At 51.0% G+C, this 16,671-nt stretch overlaps 4 protein-coding genes across 4 annotated transcripts; 2 read left to right on the forward strand and 2 right to left on the reverse strand.

The window, feature by feature from the left end:
* Positions 1–1,108: 1,108 nt before the first annotated feature.
* Positions 1,109–3,037, reverse strand: BDQ94DRAFT_171373 (MFS general substrate transporter; the record flags this gene model as incomplete). The annotated part of the gene is made up of 6 exons (XM_026771746.1): positions 1,109–1,787; positions 1,856–2,233; positions 2,298–2,504; positions 2,577–2,700; positions 2,751–2,884; positions 2,943–3,037. The coding sequence occupies 6 exons, from the start codon at positions 3,035–3,037 to the stop codon at positions 1,109–1,111; spliced, it is 1,617 nt and encodes a 538-aa protein (XP_026625136.1).
* A 395-nt stretch (positions 3,038–3,432) lies between these two features.
* Positions 3,433–10,323, forward strand: BDQ94DRAFT_160155 (uncharacterized protein; the record flags this gene model as incomplete). The annotated part of the gene is made up of 17 exons (XM_026769177.1): positions 3,433–3,747; positions 3,811–3,931; positions 3,986–4,145; positions 4,200–5,033; positions 5,072–5,213; positions 5,277–5,752; positions 5,871–6,096; positions 6,148–6,370; positions 6,426–6,813; positions 6,863–6,981; positions 7,037–7,097; positions 7,157–7,239; positions 7,316–8,041; positions 8,078–9,057; positions 9,118–9,438; positions 9,503–10,093; positions 10,219–10,323. The coding sequence occupies 17 exons, from the start codon at positions 3,433–3,435 to the stop codon at positions 10,321–10,323; spliced, it is 5,871 nt and encodes a 1,956-aa protein (XP_026625137.1).
* Positions 10,324–11,405: 1,082 nt separating this feature from the next.
* Positions 11,406–13,112, reverse strand: BDQ94DRAFT_160156 (putative isoamyl alcohol oxidase; the record flags this gene model as incomplete). The annotated part of the gene is made up of 1 exon (XM_026769178.1): positions 11,406–13,112. One exon carries the CDS (start codon positions 13,110–13,112, stop codon positions 11,406–11,408), a length of 1,707 nt encoding a protein of 568 aa, XP_026625138.1.
* Positions 13,113–14,450: 1,338 nt separating this feature from the next.
* Positions 14,451–15,796, forward strand: BDQ94DRAFT_171377 (uncharacterized protein; the record flags this gene model as incomplete). Its single annotated transcript, XM_026771747.1, has 5 exons — positions 14,451–14,646; positions 14,719–14,786; positions 14,855–15,234; positions 15,286–15,350; positions 15,408–15,796. 5 exons carry the CDS (start codon positions 14,451–14,453, stop codon positions 15,794–15,796), a joined length of 1,098 nt encoding a protein of 365 aa, XP_026625139.1.
* Positions 15,797–16,671: the final 875 nt, after the last annotated feature.

The raw sequence follows: 16,671 nt of genomic DNA on the forward strand, positions 1-16,671 counted from the left end.
ACGAATATATACAATTAGTACAAGGTCTTGCTCTTGGTAGTAATGTTTGGCCTCTCCGTACCCCAAATGACGACACAATGTCATAATAATACTATTTATTATCCGAACAGGAAGCAAAAATGACATTTGGTAACCGAATTGCCATTCTGGTACCCTTAGAGTTGATTCTATGATACAGATTCAGCTTCCTGTCGAGATGGGGTCTTCGGCCCTACGTTGCTCCGGCAGGGGCGCGGATCCCACCATCATTGGCATCACTTCAAGATAGGCAGTCTTCAACTGCGTGGATCAGATTTAATTCCTCGGTATTCTAGTTGCGAGGAAACGGATCTTATGGGTTTGATCTCCGCAGTCGTGACTGGGCCAGTCGTGTTATAGCTCTACGGTCGTTTCTGAGGTGATATAAGCATTCTAGAGGGAGCTAAGCCGTCAGTGAGATTTCAGGGACATGCAGCCGTTGCTAATCTTCGAGAATCTTAGTCAATGAATTTCCGAGATGTGCAGATAGTGTTGTGGCCGAGGAGATGAATTCAACCAGAAAGGTGAGTGTCATGGTATACAGCCTGAGGGATGCACAAGCACGGTTACTCCGAGCAAGCCTATGCAAAAATGCAATAGATCATCTGACAGACGATCCTTGCCCTAACAGGAAGGAGTGAATTAATATCGTAGAGTTTCGGGCCTTCGCGTTGTGCAGCATTGGGAGGCAGGAATGTAACTCTATCGATGACATTATGCGGAGTATATCTCCGTGTACTTTAACTGAAACGTGGATACAACGCTCCTTGAATACCCAGCCGGCCCAATTCAGGAACAAAACATACTCCTGTGGATATGATGAAGAGCTTCATCTTACATGCTTGGGTGACTATATGACTCCAGTCATGCCCATCGCACACAATACCACCTCCCGATATTTGCGCCACATGGCCTTTTTATCCGCTCCAAGAGAAAAAAGATCGCTTTTCGTCTAGCCAAGGGGCGCATTCACCGCCTGGACATCCTCTGTTACTCCGCAAGGGATAATAAATCAGTCTTGGAATTATTCTTCCATCCTGACTTTCTTGCACAAGCCATTGACCGTCTTAATATACAAATACTGCGTTTATCATTTGACAATACGCACATTGTTCCGCTTCCACACCAGCCCCACGGCGAGAACTTGAGCGGCCGAGAAGCCCCCTACCAGCTTCATCTGCTCGCTATACGCTTCGGCGTAGAGCTCTCGCACCCGCACCTGCATCTCAGGGGTCAGGGTATCAATTATCTGACTGGATATGGCAAGTGCATCCACCTCGTTGGCGGGGAGAAATGATGCAAGGTGACTTCGAGTATAGCTGTGTAGAAGGGCCGTCGCCGCCGCGATCCCAAGAGCACCGCCAAGCATGCGTAGCTGAAATCCCGTCCCTATACTAATGGACTGATCCGCCATTGTCACGACCAGTGGCAGCATAGAATAAAATGTACCGAACGCCAGACCATTACCAAACCCCGCCAGGACGAGGTAGGCGAACTGACCACGCCATATCTGCGTCTCGGAAGGTATGCTCGAATAGAGGAAAGCCCCTACGACTTGCAAACAAATACCGGCGATTCCAAGGTAGACAAGGGGCAGTGGATATCGACCGGCCACGATAGAGCAGAACATCATGCCGGCAGGGACACTGACGGCGAAGGCAAGGAGTTTTACCCCGGCTCCGAGAGGTGAGCTGCTATTGACAACCTGGAACCGTTGTGGGATCTCAACAACGCTTACCGTCAGGCTTGCGCCCGTGGTTAGAGACCCACTGGATGTATTTACTTTTGGTTAGCACATCATATGATCAATCCAGTGTGATTGGGTGACTTGACGTACAGGATCGCTCCCACGAAAAGGCGATTGACAAGCAGTCGCCAGGGCAAGATTGGCTGGCTGGCAAGATCCCATCGACTGAGGAACCACTGCCACCACAGGAAGAGAGGGAAGCAGAGCCCTGAAAGCACGAAGAAAATGATTACCGCGCTGGAATCCCAGCCAAAATCATAGTCACCTTCTTGCAATGCGGCAACCATGAAAACGGACGTGCCAAGCACGAGGAACGCCCCAACAAAGTCAATTTGGCGAAGTAACACACCCTGCCGGGTCCAGAACGAGGAGGGCCCTAGTGCCGGACTCTCAGTTCCCGGTGGGTCTGGGAAGCCTGACGGCAGGGAGAAATAGATCAATCCCCAAGATAAGGCACCGGCTGGGACACTGCAGCGTCGACGTCAGCAAAAACAGATAAGATTATCAGCTTCTTACAATGTTTCGCTCGTACTTTAGGAGAAATACCCAGCGCCAGTCCCCATGTTGTGTGATTGCACCCCCGAACAAGGGGCCCATGACCAATCCCAACGAGGCCACAATCCCAGACACACCGGTGACGGTGGCATAATCTTTCTTCGGCACCATTCGGATCAAAGAGAATATGACCAAACCGTATATCCCGGCTGCGCCCATGCCTTGGAAGGCCCGGCAAATGATTCTGTGACAGAATTAGCAAGCGAGAAGCACTAGACTAGAATCGGCTTTCAATAGGGGACGGAAGAGGTATCACAATTGGGACAGGCTCTGTGCACCACCACAACCACCAGAAAACGCGGTGAAGAGAGCGACAGAAGTGAGCAACGTGGGCCGCACTCCCCATCTGTCACCAGCTTTGGACCAAAGCATGAGGAAGCCTGAACGATGATGTGAGAGTGAGTATGAATGCTAGGGTAATATCTGTTACCAGCATATGTTAGAAGGTATGATGTGATGATCCAGCTGCTTTTCCCAAAACCTTGTAGGTCATCCGTGATGGAAACAAGCGTGGTACCAATGATCGTTGTCTCCAGCCCTGTCAGGAATAAAGCTACGTAGAGCCTTAGTAGGACACCAATCAGTTAGCTACCGACATATGATTTCCGCAGTGACGTCCTACCCAGCGCCCCCAAGGTAGAGGCGAGCTCCTTCCAGTCCACCCTCCCAGTCGTGGTCGCTGGAGTCGCTAGGACCCGTGAATTCGTATCGTCCCATAGCAAGTGCCCTCTTTGATTTTATCAAGCAAGTAGAAGTATCATGGAAGCGGGATCTTTCACCATGATGCTCCATATGAGGAGGAATAATGAAGATATGGGAGCTTTAGAAGGGATAGACCTACATTCTGAGATCCACGCTCTTTGTTCATGGTCCCGTGTAACCCACCTGGGGGCGAGGAATTTCTAACGGGTAGCACAGAGAATACTCCTTGCTTAGGTCTGGAAAAGATTCTTCTTCTACACAGTCAACTGGTGTGGTCCTAACAAACACAGGTGCCTAGAAAGGCTGTTCCGTGGCCGGACGTTAGCTTACGAAGGGCTTCCGTCAGCTCTTTTGGATTTGGCGGTACCAATGTGCATGTCATTGTAGACAATGCACCGAGTAAGCTGACAATGGACTCTGGTTGTACAACAAGAAAGCCTTCCAGCACCGCAAGATTACTTGTATGGTCGTCTTCGGACAAGGAAGGCATCAGGCGTATACAGGATACTTGGATACCCTTCTTTGCAAATCTTCAGATTAAATCGCAGGAACGTTCCAACTATCTAGACCGCTTGTCACATACGTTAATCTCCAGGAGATCGTGTCTTAGTTGGCGGGCATATGCTGTTACGGAGCCTGATACTGACTGGAATACCATTCCCGGTAGACTGGTATCTCCAGGACAGTCCATCACATCTTCAAACCTAGCTTACATATTCTCCGGGGTAAGTCACCTGTACCTGAAACAGCCCCGGGAGGTAGCTCTAACTTCACTGTCTCATCTATAGCAAGGCGCCCAATGGTATGCGATGGGAAGAGAGCTTCTGGACGCATATCCGACATTCTTCAACAGCATTCGCGAGGCAAACGCCTACCTACGAACCCTCGGATGTCAGTGGGATCTTTTGGGTACGCATGAAACAATGGGAAAGGCCTCCATTAATTGAAACTGATCCATGTTAGATGCCCTTCAAAAAAGCGAATCTGGATCCTCTGTCAACCTGACCGACCGCAGTCAGACGTTATGCACAGCATTGCAAATTGCACTTGTTGACCTCCTTGAGGAGTTTGGAATCACTCCCAAGAAGGTTGTGGGCCACTCATCTGGCGAGATCGCTGCTGCGTATAGTCCCCATCGGGCTCGTTAATTTGGGAAGTTTCCTAATCCTGATCACAGTTACTCCACCCACGCAATTTCCCGCCGTGAAGCTTGGAGAATCGCATTCTACCGAGGAGTCTGGAGCAGCAAGCTTGAGACAAACAGCTCTGTTCAAGGCTCTATGCTTGCTGTTGCGCTAAGCCAAAAGGAGATTCTGACATACCTGAATAGGATCAGTCAAGAACATGCTCTCCTTCGGCTCACGGTCGCCTGCATCAACAGCCCTAATAGCATTACGGTGTCCGGAGACGAATCACAGATCCAGGACCTGAAGTCACGCCTGGAAGCAGATCAGGTATTCTGCAGAAGACTGAAAGTCAAGGTAGCCTACCACTCCTTCCAAATGCATGAAATTGCATCCCACTATGAGTCTGCTATCGGCGAAATGGACGAAGAGTCGGATGTAGCTCACGGGCATCGCTCCTGTATGGTGTCCACGGTCACAGGAAACTGGATTACACCTGATGTGTTGCGGCAACCACAATACTGGGCGCGCAATCTAGTATCTCCAGTGCGGTTTTCCGAAGCTTTGGGTGTGGCATGTATTTCAACGACTTCGCCCCCGGAGAAGTTGGACGGTAGTCATTACAAGTCTCTGGAAGTTCACCATGTGGTAGAGATTGGACCACACTCAGTCCTGCAGGGGCCCACGAAGTCAATTCTCGCAGACCTGAAGCGCACCTCGGTGCACTACATATCTCTGCTCCAGCGAAACGTATCGGCTACTTCAACCCTGTTAGATGCTGTGGGATATCTCTGGGCTGCTGGTTATGCTGTTGATTTGGCCGCCGCAAACCAAGAATCTCGATATGAACATAACAAAAGCCCGCCCTGTCTGGATAACCTGCCTGGGTACCCATTCGATCATACCAATCCTACTGGTACGAGAGTCAGATTAGTCGCAACACCCGTTTGCCCCGGTTTGGCAAGCATGAGCTTCTCGGGACACCGGATCCTTACTGGAACCCCCATCAACCCCGCTGGAGACATATCATCCGGACATCCGCCATTCCCTGGGTTCAGGATCACAAAGTATGTATTTCTCGTTGTCTCTGGGGAGACCTAGGGCCAACAACTAACAGGAAGTTGTAATAGGTCCAAGGGACAGTATTGTATCCTGGAGCAGGGATGATCCTGATGGGAGTGGAAGCAGGAAAACAATTATGTCGTGATGAACGTCAGGTCCTCTCTTTAGACGTCCTAGATACAGACCTGCTTGCAGCTATCCAAGTCCCAGATCACGGTGATGTGGAAGCTAGCTTTTCAATGAGCCCGGTGAGTAGCTTGAAGGCAAAGAACTCAGACTTCTTCAACTTTCGTCTTGACTCTGCCGTTGGCTCCTCCTGGACCACAAATTGCACAGGGTCTATACGTATCATGTATGAACCGCAGGGGGCCGACCCTGTCACTAACGAACAGGTTGACATAATTGAGACGCGGTATCGAGACGCTCTACGACATGCAGGGCAGGAGTGTGACACAAATCCGGATGTCAATGCCATCTATGATCAGTTGAAGCAATGCGGGTATTCTTACGGCGAAACCTTCCGGGGGGATTACTGCTCTCTCCTGTAATCCACATGATACCAGTACGGTTGTTGCTAATATCCATCATCGCCTAATCACACCTGAGTCAACCCTTCATCCCACGGCTCTCGATGCCATGTTTCTGATGTTGCTATGCTGTAGAACGGGCTGCGGAACCAAGGCCATGCCCACCTATGTTCCAACACATATCAAGCGGCTCCGGATTCTCTGTAACGGCCTGCCCAAGTCATCAGAGTCATTTAAAGTCCTGGCGCGTGGAACCTTTGATTTTTCAACAGAAATGACCGGTTCAATCCCTGCATTTGGGCCTCATTGTCAGCAGCCTGTGGTTTTTGTCGAAGGGCTCAAATGTACCGAAGTCGACGGAGTCCAGTCCCATAGCTAGAAAACTTCTGCGGACGGGTCTTTATGTGCGCAGATTGAATGGAAACCGTATATTCGACTTCTAGACAATAACGAGATTGAACAATATTGCCCTAGGAACGCCTCTCCAACAGGCTCTAAGGAGACGATGATTGACCTCAATTTTGTGGTTCTTGCCCGTGTACTGGAGGGTTTGCGAATGTTCACGGAACAGAAGGGTCAGCCGGTGAAGCCACATTTACAAAAGTATATCCAGTGGGCTGCCCATCAAAAGCATCGTCTGGAGCATGGAAAAAATGCTGTACTCTTCTGAGCCCTGGAGAAGCCGGCTAGTGGATCGGAAGTATATTCATGACACGGAGAGCCGTCTGCTCGTCGAGGCTCCATTGTCCAAGCTTCTTATAAACACCGGCCGCAACCTACTAGATTTCCTGACCGGTGCCCAGGATCCATTGAAGTTTTTCTTCACGGGCAGTATTGTAGATGAGTTCTATGAAGCTGCAGTAAGGCCAATCGTATTCCCCTGCCCACTGAAACATGCTGACTTTGACCGTGGCCAGTTGGCCCAGACTAGCTTCGCGAAAGCACTCCCTGAGTACATGAATCTCAAGGCTCATACTAATCCTTCGATGGAGGTAATTGAAATAGGAGCTGGTACCGGAGTAGATACCAGGGCTTGTCTTAGAGCCTTGGGGGCCTCTGAGCATAACGGTGGCTCGAGGTTTGCCCGCTGGGTTTACACAGATATCTCCCGCTCTTTTTTCGGAAAGGCAGCAAGTGGCACAAGAGGGGTCCCGAATGGAGTTTGAAAGGCTAGACATCGATAACGACCCAACACAACAAGGCTTTGAAGCGGGTAAATATGATATGGTTGTCGCTGCATGGGTATGTCGCTTCACTCGTGATGCCACTTATGCATCAAGATTTACTGATTGACTCACAAGTTGTGCATGCGACTGTAAGCTTGGAACGAACCTTGACCAATATGCGCAAGCTACTGAAGCCGTGAGTTCCTTCTTTCTATCAGACATATGCTGTGTGGAGCACTAATCAGAGTGAGGTAGTGGTGGGAAGCTCGTGCTAGCCGAGGTGACAGGCCCCTTCCACACCGCGGCAGCATTCGGACTGCTTGAGGGATGGTGGCTCAGTAGGTTTCCTATCCTTGCTGTTGCAGTCACATATCTTGACTGGTCACGGACAACCAATGCTGATCGATTGGTAAGGCTGCGAACCTTACCGTGCTCATGGGCCTTGCGTCGACCGAAAATGCTGGCATGATCTGTTGCAGAAAACAGGTTTCTCCGGCTGCGACTTGTACTTCCCGGACTTCGAAGACGGAACAGTTCATGAGCTTGCGGTCTTAGTCTCTACCGCCGTGGAGGACGTCATATCTAGTGCCTGGAATCCTGGCATCGAGATTGTGTACGATCCGAGTGAGCCTAAGCAGCAGGCGCTCGCCAGCTTTCTTGAGGACAGATGCCAGTCACTCACTGAATCCAGCGTGGGCTGTTTACCCTTGCAAAGCGTGTCTGTAGACACCCAGGATGTACTTCGGGTCTTCCTTCTTGAGTTCGAGAAGCCCTTGCTATATGGCATGGATTCAGCTGTCTATGAAAAGCTTCAGAGCCTTCTTACATCCTCTGTTACTACACTTTGGGTAACATCATCGACTGACCTCCCAGCACCTGACCCGAGAATCCATCTCATTGAGGGCTTATTCCGTGTTCTGTCTCAGGAAGACGGGAAGCAGCACCGATATATACTTTTCCTTGAGGGATCCACAGGGCCAGCATCTATCGCAGCAATGATCCAGAATATCCTGCAGCCACCCCTACAGGGACTTGACACAGAGTACGTCGTGCGGGACGGAAGATTCTTTAATCAGCGACTCTTCGACTGCCCGCCTCTTGAACAGGCAGTTTCAATGCAGACAGCAGGTGAGATTGAGTGTGAGCAACTATTTGGACAGACCCCATTACGCCTAGACTGGGTTCGCTCGAGCATCTCCGAAGGCTTTCGATTTATAGAGACTGAGTCGATAGACTGCTTGGGAGACCTGGATGTCGAGCTTGAGATTCACGCAACCGGATTGAACTTTCGCGACGTCCTCACGTCATTAGGCCAGATACCCAACGCAATGGCCGGGCAGGAATGTGCTGGGGTAGTCACCAAGCTCGGAAGCAAGTGCACAAGGTTCAAGCCAGGTGACCGGATTGCAGGGATTGTGCCAGCTTGTTTTCAGGCCAGAACCATCTTCCGCGAAGACATGCCAGTGGTTCACATTCCGTCCAGGATGTCATTTGCCGCGGCCGCGGGAATCCCAACGAACTTTATAACAGCTTGGTGCTCACTCGCAGAGGTGGCCCGCATCCAGCCTGGAGAGTCAGTCTTAATTCACTCTGGGGCTGGTGGCACAGGGCAAGCCCCCATCCAGTTAGCAGTACATTATGGGGCAGAGGTATATACCACCGTTGGAACGGAAGAGAAAAAGAGCTTGATCATGAAGAATTTCCCTATCCCCGGAGACCACATTTTCTCTAGCAGATCAACTGATTTTGCATCTGCGATTATGCACATGACAAACGGAAGAGGTGTCGACGTGGTCGTGAACTCTCTCTCTGGCGAAGGCTTAGTGCAATCGTGGGAGTGCACTGCGCCTTACGGCCGTTTCGTTGAGCTAGGGCTGAAAGATATCCTGACAAACGCTAAGCTACCCATGGCTCCATTCCGAAAGAACGTCTCCTATAGGTTCTTTGACTTGTCCTTGCTATTGCAGGATCGCCAATCGCACGCCCGTGCTGCACTGAACGCTGTGATGGACCTGATGTATGAAGGAAACCTTCATCCCCAGGAGCCAACTCTATTGTATGGTGTCGGTGAACTGGAAAAGGCGTATCGATATATGCAGTCCGGGAAAAACCTCGGGAAGATAGTGATCGAACTACGTCACACAGACATCGTCAAGGTAATTTTACTCTACCCTAACAGCTTTTGCTAGATCCAACTAACTGATGAGTTCCCACAGACCGTAATTATATCAAGGCCAAACTCTTCCTTCGAGCCTAATGCCACGTATCTGGTCGCGGGCGGCTTGGGCGGACTCGGTCAAAGTATGATCGACTGGTTGGTGAGCAGGGGCGCTCGAAATATTCTAATTCTTTTCCGCTCCGGAGGCAAGGACGCCGATTCCCAGGAATACCTTGGTCAACTAAGAGCAGGCGGGGTCAAGACTCAAGTATATGCGTGCGATATTACGGATGAGCGAAAACTTCGCGACGCACTCGCCGACGCGGCGTGTCATATGCCCCCGATTAGAGGCTGTATTCAATCCGCCATGGTCTTGCAAGTAAGTGATAAAGACCGAATGAAGCAGAGTGGCTGGTGCAGATGTAACTAATGTGATCAACCAGGATGTTGGTTTCGAAAATATGAGCCTCGAGGACTGGCAGACGGCCGTCAGGCCCAAAGTACAAGGATCCTGGAACCTCCACAAACTTCTCCCACGTGGGCTTGACTTTTTCCTCATGCTCTCTTCGATGAATGGGATAGCTGGACATGTAGGCCAGGCAAACTATGCCGCAGGCAACACATTCCAGGATGCGCTAGCTCATCACCGTACACAATGTGGGGAGAATGCCGCAACCCTTGACCTCGGGCTCTTCACCTTCACCGGACGAGTGGCCCGAGACCCGAGACTCCTTAACATTGCACTAAGCCTCTTTCCACATAAACCTATCACCGAACCTGAATTCCACGCACTTCTTGATGTGTACTGTAACCCCGCCGTCTGCAAAGAGAAAGGTTTACCTTGCCAAGTATCGTTTGGAATGCGTCCACAGTATGAAGGTGCTTCAATCAAGGCCTACTGGGTTGGAAGGCCCGTTTTCCGGTATATGGCCCAACAACGCCTAGTCCAAGGGCACTCTGAGCGGCAGGGCCAGACCATTGATCTTCCATCTGCATTCCGACGCGCAGAATCACTGGCTGACGCAACCGCCGCGGTTATAAAAGCCCTGAGCATCAAGCTGGCAAGGACATTGTCCGTTGAGGAAGATAGTCTAGATGAGCATAAGGCCCTGCCGACTCTCTGGTGGCTGTGGAACTACGAACTTGGTTCGCCAAAGAGCTTCAGGCAGAGGTTGCTACATTCGATATCATCGGTCGCGCGACAAATAACTCCTTGGCTGGGGTGGCTGCGAGCCGGAGTAAGTTGCCTCGTGGTTGGTCCTGATTGAGCATATGTCGCTACGACTATCTGGTCATTAGCCAGATTTGAGAATAGGTATTGGGGAGACTGTTATATTCTTATTGCAATGAACATCACATTATGCTACCGCCAGTTTACTAGGAGTTTATGGTAACATAGCAAGCTCAACAACTCATCATGTAGCCGCTTGATGTAAGAACCAATATAATAGCTGGAGGCATGGCACCATCTTGTCGCACCTGATGGTCGTATCGTCTCACTCACTGGTAGCCCCAGCGCGTATGATGCTGGGGCACTCACTAGATCTTCTTCTCCACGTATCCCTAGATTAACCTACGGCAGAGAGCATATACCGGAGGATATTTCTACTGCATAGAACGTTTACTTCATAGAAATGCTATGCTGTTAAGGAAAGTGGGCCATCATCTCTATATTGTTTTTGCCGCTGGCCGGTCGGCCACCTCTTTATGATTCTGTAGATCTGGCAGTGCCACTATGGTTTTAATCGAGCAAGTTAGTCTATTATTAATATATAATATATTTCCTTTCAGCGTTCAGTTCGATATTATGATAATTTCTCCTCGGAACTATCCACACCCCGCGCAATAGTAGTCTCGACTTCTTAGGGCGTCCTCACTGGATGCCAAAATATATCATACTACTGTCCCCATCCGATCGGTGAGCCTCGCGACACAAAGAACCTCTGATCTAGTACTTGTCTGTACCAGATGATAATTCCTGCTAAGCTTCGACGCGAAGCGTATTGAAATGCAGTGCCTAAGATTTGCCTGGGATTTCTAGGGAGTAAAAAAGTAGTGTACACCCTAAACCTTCGTAAAGTGTAACGGGTAATAGGAATTGCTTGTCGCATTTACAGGAATTTACAGAAGTGTCTAATATGCTGTAGATATTCAGAGGATTCAGAAACTATCTGTTTCAAACATATGAATGTCTTTATTCATTAAAACGTATACAGTATCATCAAATGCTTGACATAATATACAGATCAAGTCGTTGAACAAGAACAATATCTATCGCGTCTTCCCACTACCAGTGGGGTTGATTATGTATACAACTCAAGACCGACCGGGCCAATGGCCAGTAACTCAAGAGAAAGCAGCAAAGCAAGTGCTGTTAGCCTGAGAATCCTCCCAGCCAACACACTTCCAGCAGCTCAGCAGACCAGTAGGGTCATACTTCTGCTTGATGGAGAGCAGCTTGTCGTAGTTGTCTCCCCACCAGGCCTCCTGCCAGTCGACAGTGAAGGCATTGGCCTCGTTGCTGTAGGCACCACTGCCGGGGGTGATGCGCTCCAGGGTAGCGGTCATGTTCTGGAGGGTGGCGATCTTCTGCTCACGGGTCTGCAGGGTGCTGTTCCAGGCCCAGCTGCTGCCGGAACCCAGCTCCCAAACGGACTTACGCCAGGCGGGGGAAGCACTGGTGGAGCCCTCGGTGTAGTTGTACAGGACGGGGGCGACGACGGGGATGTAGGGGGTCTGGCCGTTGGCAAGGATGAGCTCGAAGAAGTCCATCAGGTTGGAGCGACCCTCGGCGGTCTCGAAGACGTCGGTGGGAACCAGGCGACTACCAGCGAAGTGGGTGACACCAACGCTGACGGAGCTGGAGGTGACGTACTTCTGGTAGAAGTCATACCAGGAAGAGAAGGCCTCGATGACGGCGGAACCACCCTGAGCCTTAGCGTAGGCGGCGACCTCGGCCATGGAGGCATTGGCTTCAGCGACAGAGAGCAGGGGGGACACGTTGACAAGAGTGTCGCCAGTGACGTGACCACCCCAGCCTTCCTTGGCCCACTTCAGGGTGTTGTTGACAACGATGTCCATGAAGGGCAGGACGTTGGTGGAGTTGCTGGTGAACTTGATGATGGCGGCCACGAAGCTGATGGTGGACTCGACGCGGTGAGTGCTCTCGAGGACAACACCAAAGGTACCACCACCGCCACCACGCAGGGCCCAGAAGAGGTCCTGGTTCTGGCACTCGTTGGCGATGCGCAGCTCGCCATCGGGAGTGACGACCTTGTACTGGACAACACGATCAACACCAAGACCATAGACGGGGGAGAGGACCGAGTGGCCACCGTTCATGACCCAACCGCCAGAGAGACCGACGGTGGGGGAGTAACCACCGAGGATGGTAACATTGTTCTGGTGAGCAAACTCGTAGGCTTCATCGAAGTTAACACCAGCACCGGCAGTGATGGCGTTGTAGGAGGCCTGGCAGCCTTCGGGGACAAAGGCAGGGCTGTAGCTGAGGTTCTGCAGCTTGCGAGTCCACAGGGCCAAAGTACCCTTGCCGCTACTGCGGGTCAGGTAGTCATGACCACTGTTCTTGATGGACAGACGGGTGCCGGAGCAGTTGGAGAATTGCAGAGCGTGGCGGACATCGGTTTCATCCTTCACCTCGATGTAGTAGGAGGGCATATTACCCTGACGGCAGGTCTGGTTGACAAAAGCCAAAGGATCGGTGGGATCGCTGCTGTCGAGCAGGCATTGATCCTCGGGGTTGGACGAGCACATCTCATCCTGATTGTTCATGTAACCATTGGGAGAGTTGGTGCGAAGGTAAGGATCGGTGTAGTTATCCTGGATGTTGGCACAGGCGGCATCGTTGGGGGTGACGGACTGGCCGTTGTAGTTGGAGAAGCAAGGGAGGGAGAAAGGAGTCAAGGGCTGCACACGACCCTGAAGGGTAGTGTTGAGGCTATCCAGAGTGCATGCGCAACCACAGGCGGAGCCAAGTCCAAAGAATTGGACGGCCAGAAGAGCCAACGAGGTCTTGGAGGGCGAAGGCGTCATTTTTCAGGGCTGCCACGCGAGCGTGAGACAAACTCGGCGGAAGGGAACGGGGAAACAGCGACGATCGCGACCATTTGAATGAACGGTCGGGGCCAAAATTAAGAGAATTTTTCTTACCTTCGGAGAAAACCGAATGAACGGACCAATTCAGTGTCTCATACGATGCGAGACTATTGAAATTCAAGAGAGGAATGTTGTGGGCTGTGGAGGGAAAATTGCTTGCTAGCTGGAGAGCGAGATACGAAAAGTTGCGCGACATACGCCGCAACCGGGGCCCGAAGCTGTGAAGAAAACCGAAGGAAGCTGCATGGAGTCGCAAGTGGACCCCCTACTAATCCGCTATGGTTGGCATACACTATCAAGAACCACCAATCACTGTGCTTAAAGTGTGGAACCTTGACGCAGGTCCCCGTTGGGACTTGTTGGTAGTGGAGAGAGGTTTCGGTCGACGTCCGAAGCTTTTCCGTGAATGCACACCACCTTGCCCTCTAAACAACATCGGGGTTACCTTCTGCACCCTATGCTAAATAACTGCTAGTACTACCACCATCCTGTACTGTGCAATAATCGGACGATGTGGACACCATCTGAGACCAGCGTCTCACGTTGATTGCACCACGTTCTCCCTCGGGGTTTCTTCGCTCGGTAACCGAAATCCTGCAGAAGAACCCCTGAAGCCATCGCACGGCATGCCGGCATAGGCCACACGAAGGAATTTATCCACACCGCCGATGATCCTTGCCAGGCCTCCCCTCAACCCCCAGAATCCCAGCTGATGCATTGCTGGGGTTTTATCACTACTACATATACGCGCTGATCGCAGTGGTACGGGCCAGTTCCAGCGGGACGCACAGCGCATTGAACACGGCGGACAGAAGATCGACCTCTGAACCACGGTCGCAGTCAAGCCACCTCGATCAGTTAACGCCGCTTACTGAGCGTCATCTATTCTGGTCTCAGTGCTGGCTGGTGCAATCTAGCGGCGGAGAAAGTTTAAAAAGTTAAAATTCGCCGAGCCGTGGAAATGAAAGCCAATAAAACCTTCCTCCGGCTCAAATAGTGTTGCACAAATGAGCGGCCGCCTTCCCAATTGTTATCGTAACTCCGGCTGGGCTGAGTCTGAGTTAAAAGAATCCATCCCTTGCCCTTTAGGTTTTGGTGGCGACGACAGCCCTTTCGTAATATTATCCATTTATTCGGATCCTTCCTGCACAGAACCACAAAAGACCGCGAATTCCCCTCTTCCCCCCTCCCTGAAATGGGAAACTTATATGGAATCGCCTGACCCGCCTGGTCGCTGCTCCCTGCATCGCTGACTCGTATCGCCGGCCGTGCAGGATGACTTACGAAGAGAATCGATACTGGAAGAATGTTCTGACCATCGTGCCCATCATTGGTGCTGCCCTGGCCACCGTTTCGTATGTCCTGCGTCTGTATTCGCGGCGCTTTACCACGGCCGGTCTGAAAGTGGAGGACTGGTTGATGGGCGTGGGCCTGCTTCTTTCTTACTGCGCAACCGCCTTTGTTGTGGACAGTGAGTTGCTCGCACTTCTTTCTTCTGCATAGCTGGCCGCCCGGGTGAATACTGATTTCCTCTGTCATATAGCTGCATTCAATGGCGTGGGTTTACCAGTTAGCTCTCTGCCGGCCGATGAACGGCAACGTATCCAATTCGTATGTTCTCAATGGCAACACTTGGTTCTCTGTGGGCACCCACTAACGTATGCACGAAATTGATACAGGGTTCATGGATGATACAGAAGTTTTGGGCGCCGTCGGCTGCGTTTGTGAAGATATCGATCGTCGTGTTTCTGAAGCGTCTACTGGGAACGGTGCGCGCATATGCAATCATCTCGAACGTTCTGATTGCCTTTATCGCCTGTTGGGCCCTGACGGCGCTGTTGGTCAACATATTTCAATGTACGCCGGTTCAGTATTACTATAACAAGGATCTCAAGGGACATTGCATGAGCGGTCAGCGATCCTTCTTCCAGGCAATGGGAGCGATTTCTTTGGTTGAGGATGTCATTGTGCTGTGTCTACCCACGCCTATCGTTTGGGGCCTGCAGATTACTTTTCGCCAGAAAATTGCTGTGACGCTTGTGTTCTCGCTGGGCGGACTGTAGGTTATTCCTGTGGAAGGCATGCAATCTCGGCGCTAACAACTGAACAGGGTTTGTATATTCAGTCTGATGCGTCTGATTGAGTTCCGTACCTTTGTGACCACCGACTTGGCTTGTGAGTTACATCTTTTTTTGTGGAGCACCATTGACCCTCACGACTGACTTGTTACAGCCTCGAGTGCCAAAGAATCCGTCTGGACTTGTCTCGAACTCGATGTCGCCATCATCTGTGGCTGTCTCCCACTCATGAAACCGCTGATTCAGGGCTTCCTCGGCAAAGTGCGAAGCGGAGTCTCCAAAGCCCGTTCCCATCCGTCATCCGGCACGAAGCTATACTTCCCCAACGGAACCACCCATAATAATGATGGATTTCGCCAGATCAACGATCCATTGAGCTCCCTGGCCTCCAAGAACGCTCATATTGCGGCCGATGAAAGTCGGAGAAGTTCCGATGTTGAGCTGCAGGGCATCGCGGTAACCACCCGGATTGATCAGGATGTTGACCGCCCGCGTACCGGAAACTCGACAGATATCTCCGCCGACCACGTATGGCCACGGTGAAATGTACTGCTAGGGTGATCGTCGGTTCCGAGCCTACAAACAGTGCAGCAGCCTCCTGGATACGAAGGGCTACCCAGCGCGGCTGGACGAAGGGATCAGCCTACACCCCGACCCCAGCACCGTGCACTCATCAGACACGAGGAACCTCGCATGCGTTGTCCATGCAGGATCGAGGAATATGGTGTCATAGGATTTGGCTCCGGCCAGACATCTCCGCGGTAATAATGGAGATGAAAAAGTCTACTGCTCATCTGCGACGCATCTGAAATGGATGCGATAAGCCACGCCATCGGCATAAACATCTACGAAGTCTGACGAATAGCCATAGATCGATAGAGTAAACCTAATGCAAATAATACTACCCTACTATCGTACTGAAACAACTATCACTACAATCACAGCAATTGTAAACTGGTCTTTGCCATATGTTATGTGCATTTAGATCGTAAAGCCAGAGTGGATCCGAAAATCTCGTTCCACGGCGATGAAACGAAAACTTCCCCAAATCCCTGGACATGTTCGCATCAGCACCTGCGGACCCGCGCGAAACCCTGGACTCAGCACCCTGCATATCCCTAATCGCAATTCCCAGATTTCTGGAAACCGGGAATAACATTTGCCGAAATTGCATTGATGAGGCCTGTATATCCAAAACCATGGACCGGAAGGATTTCCCGAGCGGGGTACACTTACTCTACATCTTAATCTAGCTGTGCCTCAATTTCATAAGGCAATCTCAACCCGAAGTATTAGAACAAAGCCATATTATAGCTGGCCAAGCCATGGCAATATCCATTGTCAACATGACTCGAACGGTCTACCACACACTATATTGATCATCAATTATTATAAAATACACAGTAGTACATACGTTG

Source organism: Aspergillus welwitschiae (assembly GCF_003344945.1).
Source record: "Aspergillus welwitschiae strain CBS 139.54b unplaced genomic scaffold BDQ94scaffold_20, whole genome shotgun sequence".
In the NCBI taxonomy this organism is placed as follows: Eukaryota; Fungi; Ascomycota; class Eurotiomycetes; order Eurotiales; family Aspergillaceae; genus Aspergillus; species Aspergillus welwitschiae.